The sequence below is a fragment of the Accipiter gentilis genome, chromosome Z, assembly GCF_929443795.1.
Source record: "Accipiter gentilis chromosome Z, bAccGen1.1, whole genome shotgun sequence".
In the NCBI taxonomy this organism is placed as follows: domain Eukaryota; kingdom Metazoa; phylum Chordata; class Aves; order Accipitriformes; family Accipitridae; genus Astur; species Astur gentilis.
Window position 1 is genome coordinate 55,823,074 of NC_064919.1, and position 24,860 is coordinate 55,847,933.

Sequence of the window (24,860 nt, forward strand, 5' to 3'; positions counted from 1 at the left end):
GTATATATATATATTTGTATCTGTGTGTAATTATATTTTTTTTCTATGTTTGTTTCAGTGTTAGTGTGAGGTCTTGAGGCTGCATCTACTTTGAGTCTGAAAGCAAATGAAATTGCACTTTCAATGTACTGTAGGCAATGTGTTCCAGGACTGCGATGTGACAATGTGGCCTAGCACATTTATTCACATCAACTGGAAGCACTCAGCATTGAAGTTGGTTTTGGTAATCAACTCAAGCATGCTGTTGGCCTTCCAGTTTTCTTCTGTGCATATATATATGTACGGGCATATAAAATGCATATATATATGTGCGTGTGTGTGTGTGTGTTCACGCGCGCGCGCGCGTGTTTATATCTTTTGCATGGTGTTTGTGTAATGTTAGTATGTAGTTAGTTAACTGTGGGGCCCTAATAGGTCTGAATCAGCCTTTATATGAATGTGCCTAATAATATCCTCAAGTAAATATAGAATAATTCACATTGTGTGCAGACAAAATTCTTGTTTAGTCTCATATTTCTTTTACACATATTTTCTGGCAGATCGGAATAACACATTAAAATGTTAAATTGTGTCTGTACACTGCATGTAGTCTGTATGCAGGACTCAGTTTCTTTTTTTGTATATGTTATTACCTTTTTCTGTGTTTTGTTCCAGTTCGACGGGTCCCACCGAGGTTCTCTATCCCCCCCACCAATCATGAGATCATGCCTGGCGGGAGTGTAAATATCACGTGTGTTGCGGTGGGGTCACCAATGCCATATGTGAAATGGATGCTAGGAGCAGAAGATTTGACACCTGAGGATGATATGCCAATAGGGAGGAACGTCCTTGAGCTTAATGATGTCAGGCAGTCTGCAAACTATACTTGTGTTGCTATGTCTACCCTTGGTGTTATAGAAGCAATAGCGCAGATAACTGTCAAAGGTATATCCCAAGCACATATATTTGGACATAGTTCATTCAGTCTATTCTTTCATTCATTGCCATATGCTGAGGAAATATACTGCATTGAAAGGGACTAAATGCCTCTTACCCGCTTAAATCAAGAGGGTAAATATTCTAGCCAATCACTAGCATAAGACAAAATACAGATTCAGACAGCAATAATACTAATAAATAAGATAATCATAATATTCCACTATTCTCCTGTGTCTACTTGCATATACTTGTCAACAGCAAGAGCCTTTAAGAACCAGTCATTTGATTTTTAGAGTTTCTGGGTATCCAAGTATCATGGTCACTGAGTAATTGGAAACTAGAGGTTCCAAAAAGAGCTGAAAATTAAACTGTAATGGTGCACTGCCTATCTATAAGATTCCTCTTCTGCATATTTTTATGGAATCTATTAGAGAAGTCAGTATCATTAATTTATATCAAATAAACCTTACACTACAAAACTTGAAGAATTTCTGATAGATTTTTGGACTAAATCGTAATTGCCAAAAGCTTGCTCTGAACAGATCACACCTTTCCATTCCAATCTTCCTGTTTTGTTTTTGTTGTTGTTGTTTGTTTTGGGTTTTAAGCTGCTTATTGTAATAATTAATGTCTACAGTTACACAGTGCTAACTGTATTTTTTGGCATTTATCTTCAGCCTTACCCAAACCTCCTGGAACACCTGTGGTGACAGAAAGCACAGCAACAAGCATAACATTGACTTGGGATTCTGGAAACCCTGAGCCAGTTTCTTACTACATAATCCAACACAAACCCAAGAACTCTGAGGAGCCATATAAAGAAATTGATGGGGTGGCCACAACACGCTATAGTGTGGCTGGCCTAAGCCCATATTCAGAGTATGAATTTCGGGTAGTTGCTGTAAATAACATTGGGCGAGGGCCACCGAGTGAACCTGTGTCAACAAGGACTTCAGAGCAAGCACCTTCAAGTGCACCACGCAATGTGCAGGCCCGTATGTTGAGCTCTACCACTATTTTGGTACAGTGGGAAGAACCTGAGGAACCTAACGGACAAATACAAGGTTACAGAGTTTATTACACAATGGACCCAACTCAACATGTCAACAGTTGGATGAAGCACAATGTGGCTGACAGCCATATTACTACTATTGGGAATCTGGTACCCCAGAAAACATACTCTGTGAAGGTTCTTGCTTTTACTTCTGTTGGGGATGGACCACTTACTAGTGACATTCAAGTCATCACTCAAACAGGAGGTAAGCTAGTAATGAACAGAACTTGTACAAAAGAATTAAATACATGCAGAAAATTTGGCAGAGAGAGAATTTGAGTTTAAAATGTTGAAAAAACTTCATCTCAAGAATAGCCAGTTTTTTCAGGCAGCTTTTGCAGATAACGTTTTCTCAATCCCACAGTGCAACTTACCATTAAAGAGTAGAAATTATCCCCTCACATTTTCATTTCTTTTTTCCTCAATCTCAAGAAGTTTAACTGAAGTTTAACTGAAGTCTCAAGGAGACCTTCATCCTGGAAGTGGCCAAATGTTATGGCTTCTATTTTGCAGTGCTCTCTGCATCAGAAGTGTTTATCAAGTAGTTCTTCACAGCTTTCTTTGAGGAGTTACCTTTGTTGGTGGGGTTTGTTTAGGTGGTGTGTGGTTCCCTTATGCTACATCACTGTACTGAATCTTGCTTTTGGAAATTTAAAATGTATGTGTAGTGCATGCACATTCAAATAGTTGGTGAGGTTCTCAAAACACATAAAACATGAAAACATTAAAAAAAAAACAACAAACCATTGTGAAGGTTCAAGCGAGCAGTTCTGTACTTTGGATTTATAAATCAAATCCAACCTGCCCCTACAAAATGCATACCACAAGGTCACTATTTTCTTGTTTTATGTTTGCAGTTAGGTTGTTTTGTTTCTGTACAGGAGTTTTAGGTCCATGAATTAGTTTTATTAGCAAAAGACAAGGAAGCATAGTGGGGAACATTGCAGAGAATTTTTATGAAATCAAAAGCAAGAAGCTCTGGTGGAACTACACTGCAGAAAGTGTTTTATTGTAGTAATAAGAAATAAAAGCTCCCTTTGTCTAGTGGTTGAGAGAAAGCTGTATGAAGTATTACTGTAGGTCAGTGATTGCCTGGAAATATTATATAATACTAGTTGAATTCTTTAGTACTGGAAAGTTTCCTGTTGAAGAATTTAGCATCCCTCAAATTCTTAAAAAATGTATCTCTAAAATGTAACTGTAGACACTTACGTTTCATCCACTTTTTACTTCTGCATTTTACCAGTATGCAATTAAGAAGGAACAGAAATTGAAGCACTGTCCTCAAACCTTTTTAAGTGTTGTGTTACACAAAGGTTAGGTGTTACCTTTTGCAGTATCTCAGCTGAGAAATTACTAAATTAACTTTTCTAGACCTTCTAGTGGTACATTAAAATGTGCCTGTGTGCACATGAAAATGTAAATGGGTACACCAGTTTAATTTTGGCAATTGTAACCTTTTTCAGGGACTTTCTATACTGACATCTGATTTTCTTTTGAATGCAAGTGCAAAATGCTTTTAAAGAAGATTTAGTGAGCTCCTCATCTGTGTTTTCACTTAAACCTTCTAGATTAGCAAGAGTTTGTCAGTGGCTTCCCCAGAGAAGGATGAAGCAATCAAAATAATGAGCACTGAGGCTCAGTGGGACCAGCCCAACTTACATTACTTGCTGAGGTCACTTCGGAAAAGTTTTGTATATTAAAACCTTTATAGAATTTGCCATTAAACATGCCCATCTGGTTCTGATTACTGTTGCAACCTGAAGAAATTATGGCAATGTAAACATTGCAGGAGCCATTCTCAGTACCTGTTTTCAACTTTGTAACAGAGTTGACTTGACATTGTTTATTTGTGACTATGTTAAAGATCAAATGAAAACCAAAAATGTGACATATGAAAGGCAATTTTAAGCACTGATACTTGTGCTTGAAATATGAACATTTTAAATCATAAAAGAGAAAAATAGCTAAGAAAGTCTAGTACAGTTCTCCAGTTCAGGGTAAGTTTAAAAGCCAAGATTCTCCTATCTTTCTATCCAGCAGTTTCTCGTCAGTGAACACTGCAGAATAAAATGCCCTCCTTGCCCTTCTCTTCCAGATTTGCTGTAACTTAAATCTGAATATGATTGTTTTGGTTTAAGTCTTTGTCAAGATTAAACTCATCCACATAAATATAGTGAATTAAAAAGTGCCATTTAAAAAGAGCAGAAATTGATTTAATGGAAACATATCTAAACCAATAAAAATAGGAATGGGATGGTAATTATGTTTTGATTGATTTTTTTTTCCTTTTTTGAAACAAATAAGCCTATCATTGCAAATATGTAGCAAATATTTGCTACATTGCAAATATGTACCCTTATGCTTACTTTGGGGATATTAGAGTGTATATACAACAAAACCTGATTTACAGCTGTGACTTATAGGCTCTGTTAGCTTGGTTTCCTTCAAAGCTTTTCTCCCATATGTGTATTCTGATCTTTGGAGAGAGCTTATAAAAAATGAATAATTAGGTTTAAAAAAGCCTGTTTATGAGAATCTTTGCTTTCTTAGTACAGCAGAATTGTTCTTTTGAAATGGATGTATGAGTGGTTTCTCACTTTGCAGGTCAGCTGAAACTCTGCTGGTAGTGCAAATTAGGTCTAATTAAAATATTAATTAGGAACACATAATTTGAGGGGAAGAGAAAGAAGCATTCTTCAGACAACCAAACATAAAAAAAAAAAAAATTAAAGTTTTTGTGTTCAGTTTTGTGTTTCAGTATTCTGCTTAAGCATATTAAAGGAAAAGCCATGTCCTACTGCCTGGTTGTTTTCAGCAGTGTTTTCTTTACTGTAAAAAGACACCATTTTAAGAAATTTAGTAATCAGAAAACAGTTGTAGAGCTGAGCCTTTTGAATAAGGGAAGATCAATTCCAAAAGCTATACCTAAGAAACTCCTTATTCTGCATTTTGCGTCAAAGGGTTTGATTCTGCTAAGGATGGAGTCAGGACTAGTATATTATTTAGATGAATTGACTTACTGACACCAAATTTTAGAATAAAGAAATATTGATATAAGCTTTAGCGTGATACTTCTTGTCCTTTTTCTTTATTTCGCTAGAAAACAAAAGCTCTGTTGGTTTGTCTCCATTTAGCTGCCCAAGACACACTTCTCATGTATCTTCTCATATTTTTCTTTTCTTAAACTGGTCAGAAGTACACATACATTTTAATCTGTGTGTACCAGGAAAATTCTTGAGCTTTAAGATGAATGTGTGGGTTTGAGTGTGGTTTGGTTTGGGTTGGTTTGGGTTGGGTTTTAATATGCAAAGAGAGGATAGCTACTGAAGGAATTCAGAGGATCCTGGTTTTGTTCTGAGCTTAGGTAGAAAGAGGGGACAGTGAAAGATGCACAGGGTCTATTAGGTAGTGGATTGTTGGAGAAACAGAGAGAAAAAAATATTCTGGGAAATGAATGTGTACCTGTAAACATATGCTTCTTTAACAAGAACTTACAATATGAAACATATTGTTAATTTTAAACCAAGGATTGGCAGTGCTTTGAAGAGTAAGGATTATTACAGTTATAAAAGGCTAATCTTCTGAATGTATGGAAAAGGACAGTAATGAGAAGGTCAAGTATCTGACTTGCAGGGCTCATAAACAGAGCCTTAGCTTAAGGGAAATGAGTTAATGGTTCTGGAGTTCTTACTGTAAAAGAAGATTAGAAATTCAGAGGAAGGAGTCTGTAGCAAGGGAATACAGTTCTGTGTTGTAGCAAGCTAGCTACTTTGCCAGACATTTCAAATTTTTTCATGAACACATGAGCAGGAAAACCTCATGTCTCTGAATCTCCACAGTACTAGTCTCCTGGTGAAGCATTTCATGGAAAAGGACTTCTACAAGGAAAGGTTTGCGAGCACACAGCTGGAAACTCAGCTGTGATGCGAGGAAGCAGGTGGAAGGAGGATAATGTGGAGCTGAGGTGGGGTGCAGGATGGGTTTTAAGTGACAAAATTCCCCTTAAGAAATGTTTCTGGTCAGGTAGGAAAGAATATTTAAGCTCTTGAATAATCCCTCTGCTCTCAAAGCACAGTTAACTTCTGTTAAATGCCCTAGTCTCTGTGTTTACTTCATTTAAATGCTAACATGATGGCACTGATATTCAGGATCTTACCCTCACACACTGATTTTTCTAGCTTTTAATCTCCCTTTCTTCTGTTTAGAACACAAAATAGGGTATGGGGGTTTGGTTTTTTTAATACAATTTTTTCCTAGTCCAGAATTCTGATTTTTGCAAATATGTGCATGAGCTGGAAATGCACACGCATTACTTTTGTCGCTGAACTTAATTATGGAAAAATGCAGCCTGAAATAATTTTAAGATGACTCTACTGCTACACTGTAGAAATAAAGTGTAGACAGAATTACTCTGAAAAATAATTCATCTCTTCACTGTGTTCTCTAGTCATTCAGACAAGACTATGCAGACTCTGTCTTTAAGACTGACCAACATGTTTATTTTTTCCTGTGGGCTCCCTCAATGTCAGTTACAGATATTATTTTAAGAAAGCGCTTACTTTTCAGAAAATGTGCTATGCTTTTCAGACATTTAAAGTGTATTTTAGTTAATTATTTTGAGTACTGTGGTTCTGTGTTTGACACTGCAGAACTGCAAGCCTCAGCTATCTTCAGACTCATTTGAAGAGGTTATTTCTGTTGTAGCAGAAAGACAGAGGGAGAGCAGATGCACATATAGTTCGTACATTACCCATTTTATTTTGTAATTATATTCCATGAGAATTTGGTATTTCAAAAAGTACAAGTATTGTTTTACAAAACAAAAACTCCAGAGCACATTAACTCTTCAACTGTAAGAGCTTCTCTGTAGAGCTTCATGCTTCTTCCAGAGCAAGCAGAAGCATGAACTCGTGGTCCCTTTCAGTCCCCAATGGATTGTAAATTCTTTTGATCTGTCTATTGTCCTTTGCAAAACTGATTCCTAATTGAACGGATAGGGTTTTGCTCTAGGTATAGATTTCACCCTGGCAATGTTGCGGGGCCCTTTCTAGCCTGGAGACTCTCCTCTTTTTCCAGCATCACTTGCAAACCCAGCACAGCCCTGGAGTGTTTTTCTGGTTACCTCAGCCAGCTGAGGAGCTGTACAGGGAACTAAAGTGCCTTCCCAATTTGAGATCCCATTTTATGATTCTGTTCTGGCACTTGAATAAGGGATGTACATAAAACCACATATGTAGGACAAGGTCCAGCAATCTGTGTTTGTTTCTGGTTATCCAGCAGTAAACATAGAGGACTAGGCAAGCAAAGGTGTAGAACTTGGTATGAAGTTTTGGAAAGACTAACTCGGAACTTCCTTCTTTGTTTTGTCACTGCATTGTAGTGTTTCCTCGTTTGTACTATGTCATGTTTACAAGCAAGAAATAAAAAGAGGTATACCAGTACACAGGGAAGTTACTGGTTTTGACACACATTTGTAGAGCACATTGACCTCAAAGCAGAAAAAACATAAAAGATGATATTGAGAGAATGCTCATGCAAAAAGATCCTGTTCAGTGAGCTGACCATGTACAGCACTAATATGGAAAGTTAGATTTTATCTGTGTAATTAAAAACACTTCAGCAAGAGTATAAAGTCCGCTTACATATATTTTCCAGTTTCCCTAGGTTTTTTCCATCTCTGAAGGAGACTAGTACCTTCTGTCAGCTCCACCAGCTTAGCTTAGTTCCCAAGTGCCACTGAAGAATTTTTTGAACAGTTGTTGTGTGTTCTAGGCATAAATCCTAAATTGTTTAAAAGTTACCATTCCACTTTCTTATCTGATACTTTTTCTTTGGCTTAAGCCTTGGGTTCCCTACCAGAGTTTATTGGCAATATGGTTTGTTTAGTTTCTATTATTTTGGTTTTGTTTTCTTTCTCCTCCATCTTCTCTATGTGTTTGGAGCAATGTGGCTTTCCCTGTCACCTCTTTCTTCTGTCAGTGTTTTGAGCTTCAGAGTTGCCTAAGTGGCTGAAAAATGTGAGGGGAGCCTGGATTTTGTAGTAAGATATTATTTTGGCAAACAGCGTTTGTGAAAATCCAATTAACCCTCAACCTGCCTTATAAAATGGTAGAGAATTGCAGACCTAAGATGACAAAGGTGTTTTTTTGAAAGGAATACTTGAAGGATGAAGGTCTTAAAACATACAGAGACACAGGATATACCCTTCATTCTCCATCTGCTGCCATATTTATTCAAACGGATGGTACCAGCCTTCATGTGGGTCACTTGACTGGTCATTTACTATTACTGTCTGGCTGTGTTCTACAATTCATGTACCCATACATTAATCACAGATCATAGCATCACAGGACAATTCAGGCTGGCAGGGTGATCTTCTGGGGAGCTCTGCAGCCCCAGCTCCTGTCCAGAGCAAGCTCAGCCATGGGGTCAGACTGGACTGGTGAGGTCTTCACCCAGTTGAGGCATAAAACCTCCCAAGGCTTGAGACAGTCCAACCTCCCTTGGCCCTGGCTCCACCACTGGGGGGTCCTCATGGAGAAAAGGCTTCTCCTTATCTCCGGCCTGCACCTCTCGTGTCTCGGCAGCTTGTGCCACTGTCTCTCGCTCTCCTGCCATGCACTGCTGTGAAGAGCCCAGCTGCGTCTCTTCTGTCCCTCCCACTGATGGTGGAGATGCCGTTGCATGCCCCTGAAACTATCCCTTCTCCCAGTTGAAGCTGCACCAGTCTTACAGTGTCTCTTTGCAGGGCAAGGGCCCCCAGCGCAGAGCCATCTTGCTGAGGCTCAAATCAGAGGCAGTTCCCAAATGCAGTCTGATGGGCACTGAGAAGGGACAATCCCTGCCCTCCCCTGGCTCTCAGGGCCATCTGCTGCTGACACGGCCCCAGGCACCGCTGGCCTTTGTTGATACCTGGGCACACGGCTGGCCCCAGCTCAGCTCACTGCCTGCCACGGCCCAGCGCCATCCCCCACAGCTGCTCCCTGGCCCCGTCAGCCCCAGCCTGCATCCCTGCAGCACTCTGCCTCCCTGGGAAAGGGCTGGCTGAACTTCGTGTTCCTCCCCCCTCTGCAGCTCCCTTTTAACAGCAGCCTGGCCCTCAAATGTATCAACTGGTCCCACACAGCTTGATGTCGTCTGCAAACTTGGAATATGCGCCCTCCATCCCCTCCTCCAGGTCACTAGTAGAGATGTCAAACACAAGATGGATAGCATGACACAGATAACATAAGCTGCTGTTTGACCTTCTATGACCAGGCAAAGGTGATTGTGTAACTCCAACCATGCTGCTCAGTTACTTTGCCAAAATAATTTTTTCTCTATCCTTTTGATACGCATTGAAAGGAATAATTTTGTCCACAGGTCAGTTTTAGCAGTTTTTATCTTTTCGTCAGATGAAGCAAACAAAATCCCTACAGCCAGGTGCCTGCCTGAGCTTCATGAGATACATTTGGATCAACCTGTAGCAAAATGAACACTTCCAAATCACTGTCTAGACTCCAGATTTTTTTGTTAAGTTTTGGCAAACCTGCAGTGGGGTTCCACATCTGCTTTAAGCCATCTTCAACAGGTGACAAATCTGCAGCAGTTGTCTACTGAGGAGTGTTTTGAAGCAGCTAACCTAAAAAAGTTCATAGAATCATAGAATGGTTTGGGTTGGAAGGGACATTAAAGATCATCTAGTCCCAACCCCTCTGGCCAAGGGCAGGGACACCTTCCACTTGATCAGGTTGCTCAAAGCCCCATCCAGCCTGGCCTGGAAAAATTCCAGGGATGGGGCATTCACAGCCTCTCTGGGCAACTTGTTCCAGTGCCTCACCACCCTCAGTGAAGAAGTTGTAATGTTCACCCAGTAAATGCATTTATACAACTATGCTATAGATTTGCCAATTAAAGTTTGATATAGTATTATTTCAGAATCTGTTTCAAAGTTAGAAATCATCCAGTTATTCCACTTGCTCCCTCTTAATTTCAAATCCATTCAATTTTAGAAGGATAAAATTAGAAGTATTTCTGTGAAAAATGCTTTGTTGATATTTCCTGTAATTGCTCCCTGTGCATTGTGATCTTTTCCCTTTTGCACTTTGCAGTACCCAGGAAGTGATCTCTTTTTACACCTGACATCTTTTAGAAAAATAGCTAATTACCCCTATCCTTTTTTCTTCCCATAAAGAGACTTGGTTTCCTGTTCACGCTCATTCCCTCAGAAATAGCAACATCCTTCTACACCTTTCCTTTTCTATTTTGTCCTGTTTCTGGGAAAAAAAAAAAAAGAAAAAAGTGAATGTTAGGGACTTGCAGCCTCCACACAGGAGCTTGAATATGCACTTCATGTTGACAGGTTATCTGTCTGTTTAAAGGTTAGATATCAAACCTGCACCAGCATACTCAAGGGCAGTGTTATCCGCAGAGTGACATTCTGTAGAAGTCTGGGGAAGATAAGAATTACAATCACAAATTATTTTTACCGTTTGCTCTATGGTGTTTTTAAGACTTTTACTGTATAAAAGAAACATACTTGTAATGCTGCAATAAAATTCTACCCCCAAAAATGATTGTGAAACAATCATTATTGTCACATCCTACTTGTCACACCTGTTCTCAGTATGTGCTAAGAAGTCCATCTCATATTTTTCTCTTAAAAGATAAAAGCATGCCACATATTAATCTTGAAAAGCTAGAAATGCTGTGTAAGACGGTTTCATGCCTTATCAACAGCACTTCTAACTGAAAGTAACAGAGTTATATTTTGCTCTCTTTACCCAGTCAGTCTTATTATTTGCAGAAATAAATGAGGGTAACATTTAGTTTGGATAATTTCTGTGACCATTACACAAGACATAACAACAGAGAATGTTCTTGACTACTGGAATCAAAGTTGCATTTTTAGTTATTGCAGTTAGAAAGTGTTACTAGAAATTCAGCTATATTGATAAAAATACCAGTCATTAAAAGGATAGAAATATGTCACTTAATAAGAATGTTAATGAAGATCTCTTCAGTAGTTTATAATTTCTTCAGGTTACAAAAACATTCAATATTTAGCTGTCTTCTTAAAAAGCAGAATTTGGTTAGTATCTTAGTTATGAGCTGAGCTAACCATTTTCAGATTTGGAAATGCATATTATGGTTTTAACACTTTCTTCTTGACTGTTCCAGCCAATCTTATGTAACACTAGCATTTCCCCATACACACACATATATATATACAGGTACATATTCACCATTTCAGACATAGGTTATTAGACTGCTGGTATTCATCACCAGGCTTCTGTTCAGTTGCATTTCAGGTATTTACAATGTGAAGTGTTTATTTGAAATCCTTGATAATTTGTGACATGAGAATTAAATATATCGTTACTCTTTTTCTGAGCACAGATTAATTTATTTCATAGTACAGTTAATCCATTTGTTTAAGTTCAGTAAGTTCAGTGAAAGTAATATTGTGTGAAATATTCAGATAATAGTTTAAACGGTTTGAAAGATAAGTGTTGAACTATCCAAATAAACAACTGGCAACACTGCTCAACTTTTTTCCTTAGTGCCTGGTCAGCCGTTGAACTTCAAAGCAGAACCTGAGTCTGAAACAAGTATATTACTTTCCTGGACACCTCCACGCTCTGATACTATTTCCAGCTATGAACTCATTTACAAAGATGGGGAGCACGGTGAGGAGGTAAGCGAAGAAACTATACGTCTTTTAAATGTTTGGTGAGTCAGACATAAAATGCTGCAATGGTTTAGAATTGGTGGATTAGTCACTTTCTTTAGTACAAATAACAATAGACTGACAGTGTGTAAACAGCAGAAAATTCTGTCAATGGTTACTAGAGAGTGGAACTTTGTTGTTGTTCACAACGAGTCTTCCACAGAAGTTGCATCCGGTTTCAGACATTGATCATATCTCTCCAGGCCTGCTCCTCTACAAAGGCTTGGAAGCAGAAGTGTTTTGGGGCATGTTATGGACTCATTAAGATTTTTTGCACTTATACTTGGACTTTGAAGTCTATTTTCAGCCTTAGAGAATTTTTGTTTCTCTTTGCCGCCACATAAGATAGTTCTCAAGTTTCTCTAAACTTTCAGTAATATTTGGGAAGAAAATATGTTTTTTTTCTAAAGATAAAAACCTGCTATGGACTTTTTCTGTACCATTATTTCTTAAAAAATTTTAATTTTGAGGACCGCAGTGGTGTTAGTACCACAGAATTTAGAATAAACTGTTCTTCTAATACAGAAAACATGTGACATTGCCAGGTGTCCCAGACAAAAGAAAAAAGCCAGCAGTCTCAGAAGGCAGCAGAGGAGTGTCAGGGTCATTGATTTTTCCTGCATCAACAGTTCATTGCTGATGTTTCCACTGAGCTTATGTTTATGGCATATTCACACATAGACTGTGAATGCATAAGCTTATCATGTGGGAGGGGACCAGATCCACACTTCACTTCCAAATAGGACACAGGCCTGTGCTTAATAAGTTACCCTTTGGAAGAATTTGCTTCTTAATAATTTGAACACAAATTTAACTATGAGGTTAAAGCCAAGATTACTCACATTATAAAACTCTGCAGTTCACTGTCATAAGAAGTAACTATAGGTAAGGCTTTGTTCATGTGTTACTATCTGAAAAGCCTTTTATACTTTGTACACAGCTCTTGCTTCCTCAAACAGTCAAACAATATTTCTGGCTATGAGTTTCACCCATTAAGCTGTCAGCTTCAAAATATATCATTCCTTAATGTGTGTTTGTCAAAAGTAACATATTCATTTTTGTTTTGGTTTAGTTTGGTTTTGTTCTGATTTATTTTCTTGAATTTAATTTTTTCTCAATGGGGTTATGATCAGAGTATAAAAGCATTTCTTTGACAGGCAACATACGGAATTCAGAGTCACTGAATATTAATCAAGACTTCTCTTATTACCTACCTTTAGCAACGGGTTTCCACTGAACCTGCTACATCTTATCGCCTGCAAGGCTTACGGCCAAACAGCTTGTACTTATTCCGGCTAGCTGCCCGTTCTCCGCAAGGCCTGGGTGCTTCAACAGCAGAAATCTCAGCAAGAACCATGCAGTCAAGTAGGTGTCTTTCCTTGCTAAATTTATTTGCTTGTCTTAGTATTTCTTGAAGAGATTAATCTCAGCAGCCCAGAGAGGCAGCAACAGAGAAAATGGCAAAATGATGAAAATACAGCATTCGTGGTGCTTAATAGAGCAAATGAATGCTTAATATGTGTATTTTTTGTAGGTGCATTGTGATCAACTATATATGCGAGTGGCTCTTACATCACTTCAGAAAAAAACTCTATATACCATTGTCTAAGGAGACAGTATTATGCTTTCATAATAATAATTTATTTTATGTTATCATAGGATAAAATGTTTTATCATGCAATAGATTTACATTAATAACAGTCCTCCACCCATAAAATTCCACCTACCCAGTCTGCAGATTTCCTGTAATACTAGGTTATTCTTGAAGCATCTCCCTGAAGTATAGAAATTTTGTAGAGTGGGTCAGGTTGAATATTTCAGACTGGACCAAAAATTTTCTCATAACTGTTCTTCTATAGCAGCTAATCATTCTGATTTTTAGTTAGATTTTTTTTAATGTAGGCTTTTTACGATGTTCAGTCAATTTTTACACCAGTAGAAAAATTGTCTTCTCACTGGATGCTTATGGAAACAGTGTCATCAAAATCATCACGTATCTCTGCAAATGAGATGCAAAAATTTGTCAGGGATTTATATATACATTTTAAAATATTTAAATTAAGACTTAATTAAAACAATCAGATATTCAAGGATGATGTCCAGAAGTGCTACTCTTGCCTGATGAGTTATGCTTTCCTGACACTTTGCATTACACTGTATGATTTTAAAACTTAGTGCAATTCTATTTGTATTTGTTTTAAATTTAATGGCCTTTTCTTAAAGTAGTATTATTCAAAACAGAAAATTCAGATTCTCAATTGACATGATGCTTTTTAATTTGCAGTCATGACAGATGTGATTACACCATCATTCTTTGTTAGTGTTTTATATTAATAGTAATTAGTGTGACTGGAGATACAGTGCTGTAGACCTTTAACCAAAGCTAAATGTCCTTCTGAAGGATTTCTAAGTCATTTAGAATAACCATAAATGAAGATTATATAACACAAGGCTAGTTTAAAGATAGTGGCAAGGCACCTTTTAATTTTAGTAATCCAAAATCAGTAATTTGATGAAGAAAAAGGTATTTATTTATTCTGGGAGCCATTTCAGCTATTTAGAATGCTCATTCTATTATACTGGGTGAAGATTGCTTAGGCTGCGCATACAGAATAAACATCTAGGGGCCAAAGTTGCATGTTCCATATATAAGTACATTGCCATTTTTCCCTTCTTGAATATGAGAATATGTTATGCTTTTTTCTTATATCTTCAGATGGTAGGAAAATCCAATTGATTTGAGTGGGCCGATCCTGGTTAATTGCTGAAAAGATTGCAAAATCTTTTTTACAAGAATTGTGTATTTTAAGAAGAAAGTATGTGCATTAATAAAACTGGTTACACAAGTAGCCTACAGATTATCCTTGGTTACATAAATGCAATATTTTGCATTTTCAGAGTAAAATGGATTAAAAATTAATAAACTTATATGAGTTTATTAGCAATATTCACCAGAATACGCTATTGCCTTTCATCTTAGTTTCAGAGAAAGATGCTAGAGGGATTTATTTCTTTACATATAAGATCCTTAAGGGACATTTTACTTGTATTTTACTTCCTGCACAAGTTGATGGTAGAAGGGGACCAACATGTTTTGAGTACTTGGTTACTGAATTACCCTAAAAAACCACGCCCAAATGTGATAATTCTCATCTGTCCCCCCATTCACCTCCTCTAGTTAGTTGAAATGCTGGTACATTCCCTTCTGTTTTCCCTTCAGAAGAGCAGTGTACCATACTGAGTAAAAAGCCACTGATCCTTGTAGAAGAGCTGCAGGGAACCGAAAGATACATGTGTAAATGCAATAGGTCACAGCAGGGTCCTAGGCTTTCTCTGTTGCTTTAATTTTGTTTGATGTGCCTAGTATAAGTGCCAGAAATCCATTTGTTTCTTTTTTCCCTTAGGAAATGCAAGAAAATAGTAGGGGGAAAGAAAAAAAAAGTGCCATAAAGATCTTGCACCCCAAATTTATGTTTTCCTTACAAGACAGAAGTCAGAAATAGGAAAGGAGTCCAAGTCCACTACTTCTACAAGTGAATTTGAACTGTGGCTCCTATTTGGTGCAGTGAATGATCTCAGTTAGTAAGCATAGACTTTGCTAAGTCAAAGTACATTTAAGCACATAAATGCATACCTAACTTTCAGTACCTGAATTGCCTCACTGAAAGCAATGGAATGACATACATGCTTAAATGCTCTGGAGCCCAGAAAAGGTAGATATGCTAAGACACTCTTTCAAGTACAAAGCAGTAAAGGTGAGCACTTTTGCTCTGGAAGATTGGTGCTGGTGACAAGAGATGAAACAAAGTCAGCATCTCTCACCATTCTGATGTGCTGAGCTTGTGAACTCTCTTTGTAAAATGAATACCTGCTTTCTTGACACATTGTTTGGGGGTAGATTATTTTTTTCCCTATAGACGTTACCTACATTACTGGTAGGATTTAATTCTTTGCTAGCAAAGGTGTCTCCAAGAGGAGTTAAAAAAATAAAACTGACAGCTGATCTAGGGTAAGTACAAGTTACAGTCAGAATCAACAAGCCTGTCACTTTTTCCTGGTAGGTAAATCTTTGACTAAGACTTTCTTCATCCTCTATTGACTGCATGCTCCTAGTATGTTGGCTACAATAAAAGTTTCAGTAAATGCTTTCCATTTAAACGTAATTTGCGGTTGACTTGTGCCAGGCAGACTCAGTTGTAAAATAAACTGAAAAAACAGGTTTTCAGGTGGGGAGGCTACAAAAATGGCAATTTATGGAGCAATTTCTAGCAATTATTGCAAGTTTTTAGGAATTCTGTAAAAAGAGAACTTTTCTCAAATAAAGTAAACCCACTTGAAGGGGCTATGTCCAAATTTGCAAGTAAATACATGTCATGTGTCATTTAAAATATTATAGCTTGCACTAATTGCAATGATTATAAAGATAGATCAGTAGTCATAGAAGTGTCACGTTTTTGTTTTATTTCAAGAAGAATTTTAATTACAGGTAGGTAATATTATTTTGAGGTTTCATTTTCATGTATTTCCCCTACATCCTTTTTCACCATTTAGTTGGTTTATTCATTTTCAGTTTCCTCATGTTAATAAGCCAAGGTGCATATGATTATCTGATGTTTTGCCTTTTTAAGTTTCTACTTTTTGGGGTTTATTTTTTATTTTCATTTGGTTGTCTTTTTATTTATTTTTTTCTTTTGTTCATTTTTTTCAATCACTCCTATCCTTTCACTCAAATCCTCCTTTAACCCACTACTGAAATTAGAGCCATCAGCTCCTCCTCAAGATATTAGTTGCACAAGCCCCAGCTCCACTAGCATTTTGGTAAGTTGGAAACCTCCACCGGTGGAAAAACAGAACGGCATTATCACTGAATACTCCATCAAGTACATTGGGATTGATGGAGAAGATGTCAAGCCCCATGAAATTTTGGGAATTTCCTCGGACAGTACCCAATACCTTTTGGAACAGCTGGAAAAATGGACTGAGTACCGGATCTCTGTGACTGCCCACACTGATGTTGGACCTGGCCCAGAGAGCTTAGCAGTATTGATTCGGACAGATGAAGATGGTATGTTGCCTCCACTACATCAGTTTGCGCCTCTATGACTCTCTGTCGATCTGCTGTCTTTTGTATAGCCTAACAGTACTTTTTTCTGCTCCTCTTTTTTTCCCAAATCACAGATATTTCAACCTTTGAGTTTTTTAATCAAAGACTTGTCCTTTCTACACCATTTTGTTTTTTTTTTAACAGAAAGTACCTTTTTGTGAGTGACATGATTTTGCTGCCCCTTTAAGCCCATACATATCCTTCTTGCTCATTTTAACATAAAAAAAAACCTCTCAGGGGGAAATCTTTCTGCCTTTTCCTTGATTTTACAGTCATTTTTATTTTCAAACACTTATGTCTATGAACCTTTTTTCAGGTTTTGGTGGGGTTTTTTTACTGCTTTCTTGTTCCATGTTGTGCTTTTTGATTTCTGTTTTTTGGGGGGTGGGTTGGTTTTTTGTTTTGCTTTTTTTTTTATCTTGGAAAACTGATGCTCCACACATTTTCTTTTCTTCCATGCTTGAAAGTGACAGAAGACCGCCCTATTGCGAGCCTCCTTTTTACACTACTGAGAGAAAAAAAAAAAAAAAAAAAACAAACACCAAAGAGTTTAGCAAACAAAAATAAGGGAAACTTTTTTTTAAATCTTTTGTGGTTTTATTAGTAGTAGTATTAGTATTATTTCAATGACTAAAATATCTCTTTGTACTATAATGCTTTGAATTTCAAAGCATCTTCCTTGGCTTTTGTACATTTTTACATGTTTTTCTATTTCTCTAATACTCTTTTTTCTTCCATTTTTTGCATCAGTCATGTTTTTTGATCTTTCCACTGAAAGGTAGAGCAGATTGGTTGAGCATTTTCATTTGTTGAACAATTTGTATTCTTCAAAGAAAACTTAGTGAGTCTGCCCTTTCAAAAAAAAAAGCAAAAGGCATGGGTGGGACAGGTGCCTGTAATTCTCTTCTGTCCAATGATGTTGTTCCAGTTCCTAGTGGTCCTCCTCGCAAAGTCGAGGTAGAGGCTGTCAACTCTACTGCTGTTAAAGTGTCATGGCGCTCACCTGTCCCCAGTAAGCAGCATGGTCAGATCCGAGGATACCAGGTCCACTACGTGAGGATGGAAAATGGAGAGCCGAAGGGTCAGCCCATGCTAAAGGACGTCATGCTGGCTGATGCACAGGTAATTAGGGCATTTTATGTTCTTTTCTAGGTCGCAGTGAAAATATTTTGTGTACCAGAGAGCTATCCAGAATAGCCTTTTTTTTCTTTCTATATTTCAGCCTATCAGCTAATGGTTTTTATCTCATTTTAACAACTTTTTTTCAGAATACTTACATTTAAAGGTTCTTGGGCAAACCTAGGCACCCTTTTCTGTATAGGTGTGCAACTAAGTGCTAAGCTGTTTCATTCTACTGGCTCTCCTAAACCTGGAGACTTCACCCTATACCTATGCTCTGAAGTGTTAAAGCACCAGGTTGATCTGAGCCAGGTCACAGTCAATGTAGCAACCCGTGCACTGCCTGATCCACACACCTGATACTTCTTTGTTTCAATGAAAAACCTAGAATCATTAGAAGCCCGTGTTAGCCCTTTGTTACAGTGTTTCTGTCATTAGCGCGTATCCATCTCGCCAGGCATTTCACAGGAGATGAATGTATTAGTGAAACTTTAGAAATCACTAAGGTATTTATATATGTCATTACTCGTATCAATAACTGTGCAATAGAACGAGTAGCTTAGTTTAAATAGGCACAGGGTTACTTATATTGCAGAATGTCCCATCTGTTTTATAAACTATGAGACATGATGAAATCAGAAGACTGATCACATCAAGTTTAAAAAGCTTCTAAAAATAGGATTTTACTGATTGGGATACACTAGTACTCTGTAACACTGAAGGTTCCCAAAGCTCTTGGTTCTGGAGGAGTCATCCTAAATTGAAACTATTATCAAGTACACACCTCTCACTGCTAGCTCTCAATTTATGACTGGAATGACTGGAAATGATAAGAAATTATCAACCTAGCATGAAGTAAAGAGTTAAATTCGCCTCTTAATCACTTTATGTGAATAAACAAATGTTTTTTGTTTCTTTTTCTCTTGTTTCTTTTTCCAGTCTTAGTTCTAAATTCCAGCTCTGCAGGTACCTTTTTTGAGAACAGGTCTCTTACACCTGCATTTTGCTGATGACCTTATTCTTAAAGTGTTGTCTCTGTTCCTGGAGGTCTTTGTTAAGTTTTACCTGCCAGTCTGTCTATCTATCAATGTGTACTTAGTTACCTGTTTTGCGAAACATGGTGTTCTTACAGCTTAAATTCAGTGGAGAGAAAGATGGAAAGAGGTGGGGAGGTGGGAAGGGAAAGGGCAAAGGGAGAGGAGATAGAAAAGGAGATGATGCTGCACTTTGGTTCTCCCCTTCCTTGCACAGATTTTCACTTTCAACTTACATGTGGTAGCAATTTAAAATAATTTTAAACACTACGAAGGTCAGGAACAGGAGACTGGATGAGATATTTGAGCCCAAATATCATAAAGGCAAAAGTCACATTTCTTTTTTTGCCAAGTTTGGCTTTGACCTGCCTGTTTGCCGTTGGTTCACTCCGGATCGTCACCTCCTTTCTCCTTCCGGCACTCCTTCCTGCGTATCATACTTCTGTGATACATGTGATCAGGGCTTGTGCAGGTATGGAGACCATGATGGTAAAACATCAGTGTAGTTAGGTTTCAAGAATAAAACATCCTACTATTAATTTAAATAAGGCATTGAATTCATTTGGGAGACTCAAGCATATAGCCTAGTAACATGAATAAATAAACCAGGTAGCTTTTAATTCTGCCTTGGTAGCTTTTACTAATACAATCTATTATAAAATAGTACTACATAGTACAAGAGGATTCATTACTTATTTCATATTTCAAGGAAAGAGAAGTGGCTGGGTTTTAGGGAGAGCAGAAATGGAATTTAAAATGCCTGGCCTGATTACATTAACAAAATTCTATGTGATTTTACATGATTAATTCAAATTGTACATGATTTTTCCAGACATCTTTAGTATTTTTTTTACTATTAAGAAGAAAACATTACCTCAGCCAGGCTACAAATCTCTTCATTTCTTTTGTTTTTCCTTCCAACATTCTTTACTCTCAATCAGTGGGAATATGATGATACTACTGAACATGTGAGTAGTTTTTGACTGGCCAGAAAAACATTGTGTGTTGGGTTTGGGATTTTTTTTTTTCTTTTTCCCTGTTTGCTTGTAGCCTCCTTTTATTTTTTTTTTTTTATCATTTTGGTTTGGTTTGGTTTGGTTTTGGTTTTGGTTTTTTCATTTGCAAAAAATGCATGCTCCTAACATCAAAGATTTTTCCCTTATGGCACTTTTTTTCTCTTTTTCTTCTTTTCCCATGGAGAGTGGCTGTTACTGTTGCTTGCTTGTTCTGGGGTTTAGCATGATGCCAAAATGTACAGAACTGGTTTGCATTTTCTTCTTTTTGATGGCTGTCACTGACTTTGCCTCACAATTTCCTCTTTACAAGAAGGTGCTAGAAAAATTAAGCAAAAGTGGTTCAGAGTTGCGTATCAATAGTCAGATTTTTCTGTATTTATTTTAAGGTTAACTTTTTTCTGCGTAGCTGAAAGGTGAAGTCAGTTGTGCTTTCTTTTTGGTAATTTGGTAAATGTGTTTTGTATGCTATCAGGAAAGACAAATGCCCTGCAATGTTTATGCCCAATAGTATTTGCTATATCCAAATCACATTTTTAAATGACAGCACTACATGCAATATCTTTTACACCATGAAGTACTGTTTGGTTTAGATGAGGCTAATATCTTCATCACTGTTTAAAAGGATGGCAGTTTTTTTTTTTTTTTCCTTTTACAATTTTATTCTGTTAATATTGGGTGCAGTTTTCTTATGAAAGATGAGAAATCTGTCTTACTGATTTTGGCCTTTAGGATCAATTCAGTTCTGAGATAGAGTTTAAGGGGGGGGGGGGGGGGGAGGCAGAGGGTGTAGATTTTTTTTAATGTGGTTTTATTTTATTTGAGCTGTTTTGCCCACTTGTTCTAATAATTACCTTGTTATTTCTGTATTGCTAATACTGACTTGCTAATAACTGACTGTAAATACAATGCTGAATTCTAATCACATCTGTACTAAGCTCATACCCACTATCTTGAAAAATCCATTTACTGTAGAAAGTCTGACCTGTAATTTTTGCATTAACTTTTATGGTTGTTGCATCTGAGGAGCATGTGATTGCACATTCGCCATTTATTCTAGTTGCATAAATGTACCATCTCTCTAGAAGGAGTGAAATTTAGTGTAAATCCAATCTAGGCATGTGAAAATGCAAAGGAGTACTCCAGTGGTTACAGACTGGAAGCTCATGAGTTGGGAGCTTTGGGCCAGTCAGTTGCCTACAAATACTGTCCTTTTATATTTGCATATAAAATTTATAGATATCATGTCAAGGCTTAAATTCCTCTAGCTGCCCTTATAGCATGACACGAGCTTAGTTCATTTCAGGTGGCTGGCACTTCACCTTTTTCTGTGTGTGTATACATGTGCGTTCATGGGCATGTGTAAAAAGATTCCCCTTGTTGACACTTACAGTTTGATCTTGCTCCCATTCACTTGTACTAGCTGAAGAGCTACTTGTTATGTAGCTGCTGTCGTTAGATTGAGGGCCATCAGATTTATTCTCTGACCAGATTTTTAATGGTGTTTTAGGTAGTTCTTTTAGACCTGAGGAGTGAATTGTTTCTGAAGTCCTTGCACAATCCAACCAGTGACACAGGTTGCAGTGAAAGTGTTACAACAGTAACAAGGCTTTCTTGTTCACCTAACCCATCATTACTTACAAAGCGTGGATACAAATGCAACACTTCTCTTCCTAGGCATTCTATAACTGTATCAGTGGTGTCCTGTGAATGACTAAGTTAAATGGAGTTTCTCATATCTACATATGCATGCATTTCACAATATCAGTAGTATTCCTGAGGCAAGGTATTTCAGCAGGCTTTATTCACTGTTCACACCACTAAGCCTTTGGCCTTGTGCCTTAAACAACCGGAGGCACTCTATTTAGAAGTGTGCTGTCTTTTATTGCTTAAGTGAGTGAAACATCTTGCATTATGAAGTATTTCACACAGAACAGTCTGTTGGTGCTCTCAGATGCTTGCTATCACTGCCAGTAGCACAAAAGCGCACACATTGTGTGTGACATACAGGGGTTGTCTGAAGGATTCCATGCTCTCCTGAAAACAATCTATTTTTAATAAATTGTTCTTGTTTTATTTCATCGTAGGAAATGATAATTTCTGGGCTTCAGCCTGAAACTACATACTCCTTCACTGTGACAGCCTATACAACAAAAGGTGATGGAGCACGCAGCAAGCCCAAACTGATATCTACTACTGGTGCAGGTAATACACACGTACCCAGTAATCTCTGAATAAATTCTTTGACTTTTCCTGCTAGTGTTTTGCTCCTACTATTTGGAAGTCTCTTGTTGTGTAAAAAGTGTTTGTAGGACATAGGGTTTTCTGTTTCAGTATTTGGCCCTTCGTTTATTTAGGTAAAAACAGAACAAGTGTCCCCCTTTGTCCCCTTCTCAGTTCAAGATGTGGCCAAAATATAATACCTAACTTTATATTTCCTAGTAGCTCTTCCATTCTGATCAGTGTCTTCTTGGAAAGGAAAAAGCAGAAATTCAGAGCTGAGAAGGATATTTGGAAAACTAGTGAAGGGCTTCTCAAGATCTTTGTGAGAGCAGCAATGTGGCTGCCTGTCAGTAAGAACATTGAAAGAACCTATCTGTATGACAGTCACAACTTATCTCAGAAGAATGTGATTATTAAAGCAGAGAATTAGAAAACAGAATGAAAGTCCAGCCTGTGAAACCCTGAAACCCATATTGCTTCAGTGGCAATCCAAGGCATAAACTGGGGCAAAATACACCATTCCACTGTGTTCAGTCTGCATTTGATCACAGGTGTTACTAGATGGTAGGTATCTTGACTGTATGACCAATTCAGCTGATTCAGTTAGCACTGATGGGATAAGCTGAATTGCTTTTAGATGAGGAACAAACTTTTTAAAATTTAAATGGTTTACTGTAGTACAGCTTAACCAAGTGATGCCAATGCAGTCTTAGTGTGGTGTTCACCTACATGTGTTCCTGGCCTGTAGGTGTTCATTTTCTGGGTTTTGTAATATAACCATTAAGGATATTCTGTTACAATAACATGGAAACCTTTGCAGCACCTTACAAGCTCTCTTAATAACTCTGTATTGTTTATGCTAATATAAAAAGTCCAAAAGGCATATGTATTTGTATTTATACTGATTGACTCAATTTTTAAAACAATCACTGAATGTAAAGCACATCTTGTACTAATGTCAGAAACATCTATATCCATGTCTTATCAGCTTCCTTGGAAAAATCTCAGTCTTGATGGCTCAATATATAATATAGTTTCGTTTCAGATTTTAGAGTAACTTCTAGTCATTAGTCTTGACTGATGCTGAAACCTACCCTCCAACTTCTTACCTTTCCTGAATTCTCATGGTCTGGGAAAAAAACTGATATATGCTTCTTGCTTGCCTTTGAACTTGATTTAAGAATACAGACACTTGATCCATTATTCTTTTTCAAGTTCAGTTCCCATTATAAATAAAAACAATTATATGGATTACAATTTGGTTAGTTTCTAGACATAAACATAGTCCATGCAAACCTGCTTGCAAAACTTAAAGCTTCTGTGCATTTAGTCCTTATTGACTATTCATGTTTCACTCTTACAGGATCTCTGATGCTTCTACTTTAGAAAGACAAATAAATCCCATGTGCCATAAAACCCTAAGTGACTGAAGAGCAATTGAGAATCAGAGACATGCCTGTAAATGTAATACATATTACACTGTTCTTGCTGTTTACTTTACCCTGTGGAGAAGTAATGTTTGTTCCTGGTCTCTAGGATAATAACTAGATAACATTTCGCCCCTTCATACATTCCAGGTTGTATGTACACCTCTTCAGTTGCTGTTACAGCGTACTGTGGTTGAGCTTTTTTTGTAAGGAAAATTCATATACAGGTTTTTGAAAAAGGAGATAACAAATATAGTCAGTACCAAAAGTTTCCAGCTCAGTGTCTTTCTGTGAGAATATATGAGGCAGGTGAAGGGATGATGCATTCCTACCAGGAGCTTGTAGGTCTGAAATACACCTTCCTGTTCTCTGAGAGTTTCCATTTGATTTTTTAATTTTTTCCCCCTAAAAAAGAGCTATTCAAATACTACAATAAAGCAAATGAAGGATCTGACTTTCTAGTCTGATTTTTAAAGATTTAGGTCAGGTGCAGCTGGATTAGAATGAGTGAGATTATATCCATAAGAGATGTGAAAGGAGAATAAAGGTCTAAATGTTTGTTGGAGAAGCTTACTATTCATAAGATATTCAGATGGTAAGTAACTAATCATCTGTGTCCAGTTAGTGATATAAAAGCATCATTTACATTTTTAGATGGGAAAGATTCACCAAATGTAAGTGAGCCTACAGTATAGTAACTGCAGTTATTAGTGAAGTCACTGAATGCGGTTAATATTTTCACTCCAGTGTGCTTTTGTCTATTTCATTTCCTTTCCTAGTGTTTGAAATCAGATGAAAGAAAAAATGTTACTGAACATTTCCAAGTCAAAGTATTTGAAAATCTTAAATTACTTGGGGCAGAAATTACAAAATATGTGGTTAATGAGACCTTGATAAAAATTAAGACTTACTAAGTGATATCATGTAGTTTTTATGGAGAATTTAATCAGACCTTTAAATTCTGGGTTGTAGTAGTTGAAGAATTTCATAGCACAAACGCTTGTCCAGTATTTAGAATTTACTCTCTGTGCTGGACAGCACTCTTGAAATACAGATTTCAGCTAGGAGGAGAAAATTGATGTTAGGATGGTGGTGTACTGTATAGCAGCTAACAGAAACAAATTACTTCAGGTGATTTGGCAAAGACAGCTTGCATGAGCTTCTACTAGTAATGGCATGCCATTACAATTGTTTGGTGTAATGACTGTTGCAAAGGGGTGTGTGAGAGGCATCTTGCTGTGTAGTAACAGAGGTGG

General features: G+C 37.4%; 1 protein-coding gene across 5 annotated transcripts in view; it reads left to right on the forward strand.

Moving 5' to 3' along the window:
- PTPRD (protein tyrosine phosphatase receptor type D) overlaps positions 1–24,860 on the forward strand; it is a 382,124-nt gene that overhangs the window by 241,219 nt on the left and 116,045 nt on the right. For 2 of the 5 annotated variants that reach the window (XM_049794707.1, XM_049794703.1), the window contains 8 exons: positions 655–924; positions 1,596–2,177; positions 11,518–11,651; positions 12,905–13,049; positions 16,444–16,749; positions 17,717–17,910; positions 19,883–19,909; positions 22,042–22,159. In XM_049794707.1, coding sequence (XP_049650664.1) covers positions 655–924; positions 1,596–2,177; positions 11,518–11,651; positions 12,905–13,049; positions 16,444–16,749; positions 17,717–17,910; positions 19,883–19,909; positions 22,042–22,159 — 1,776 coding nt within the window. The remainder of the gene's footprint in view (positions 1–654; positions 925–1,595; positions 2,178–11,517; positions 11,652–12,904; positions 13,050–16,443; positions 16,750–17,716; positions 17,911–19,882; positions 19,910–22,041; positions 22,160–24,860) is intronic. The other 3 variants (XM_049794704.1, XM_049794705.1, XM_049794706.1) reach the window with 3 other exon arrangements.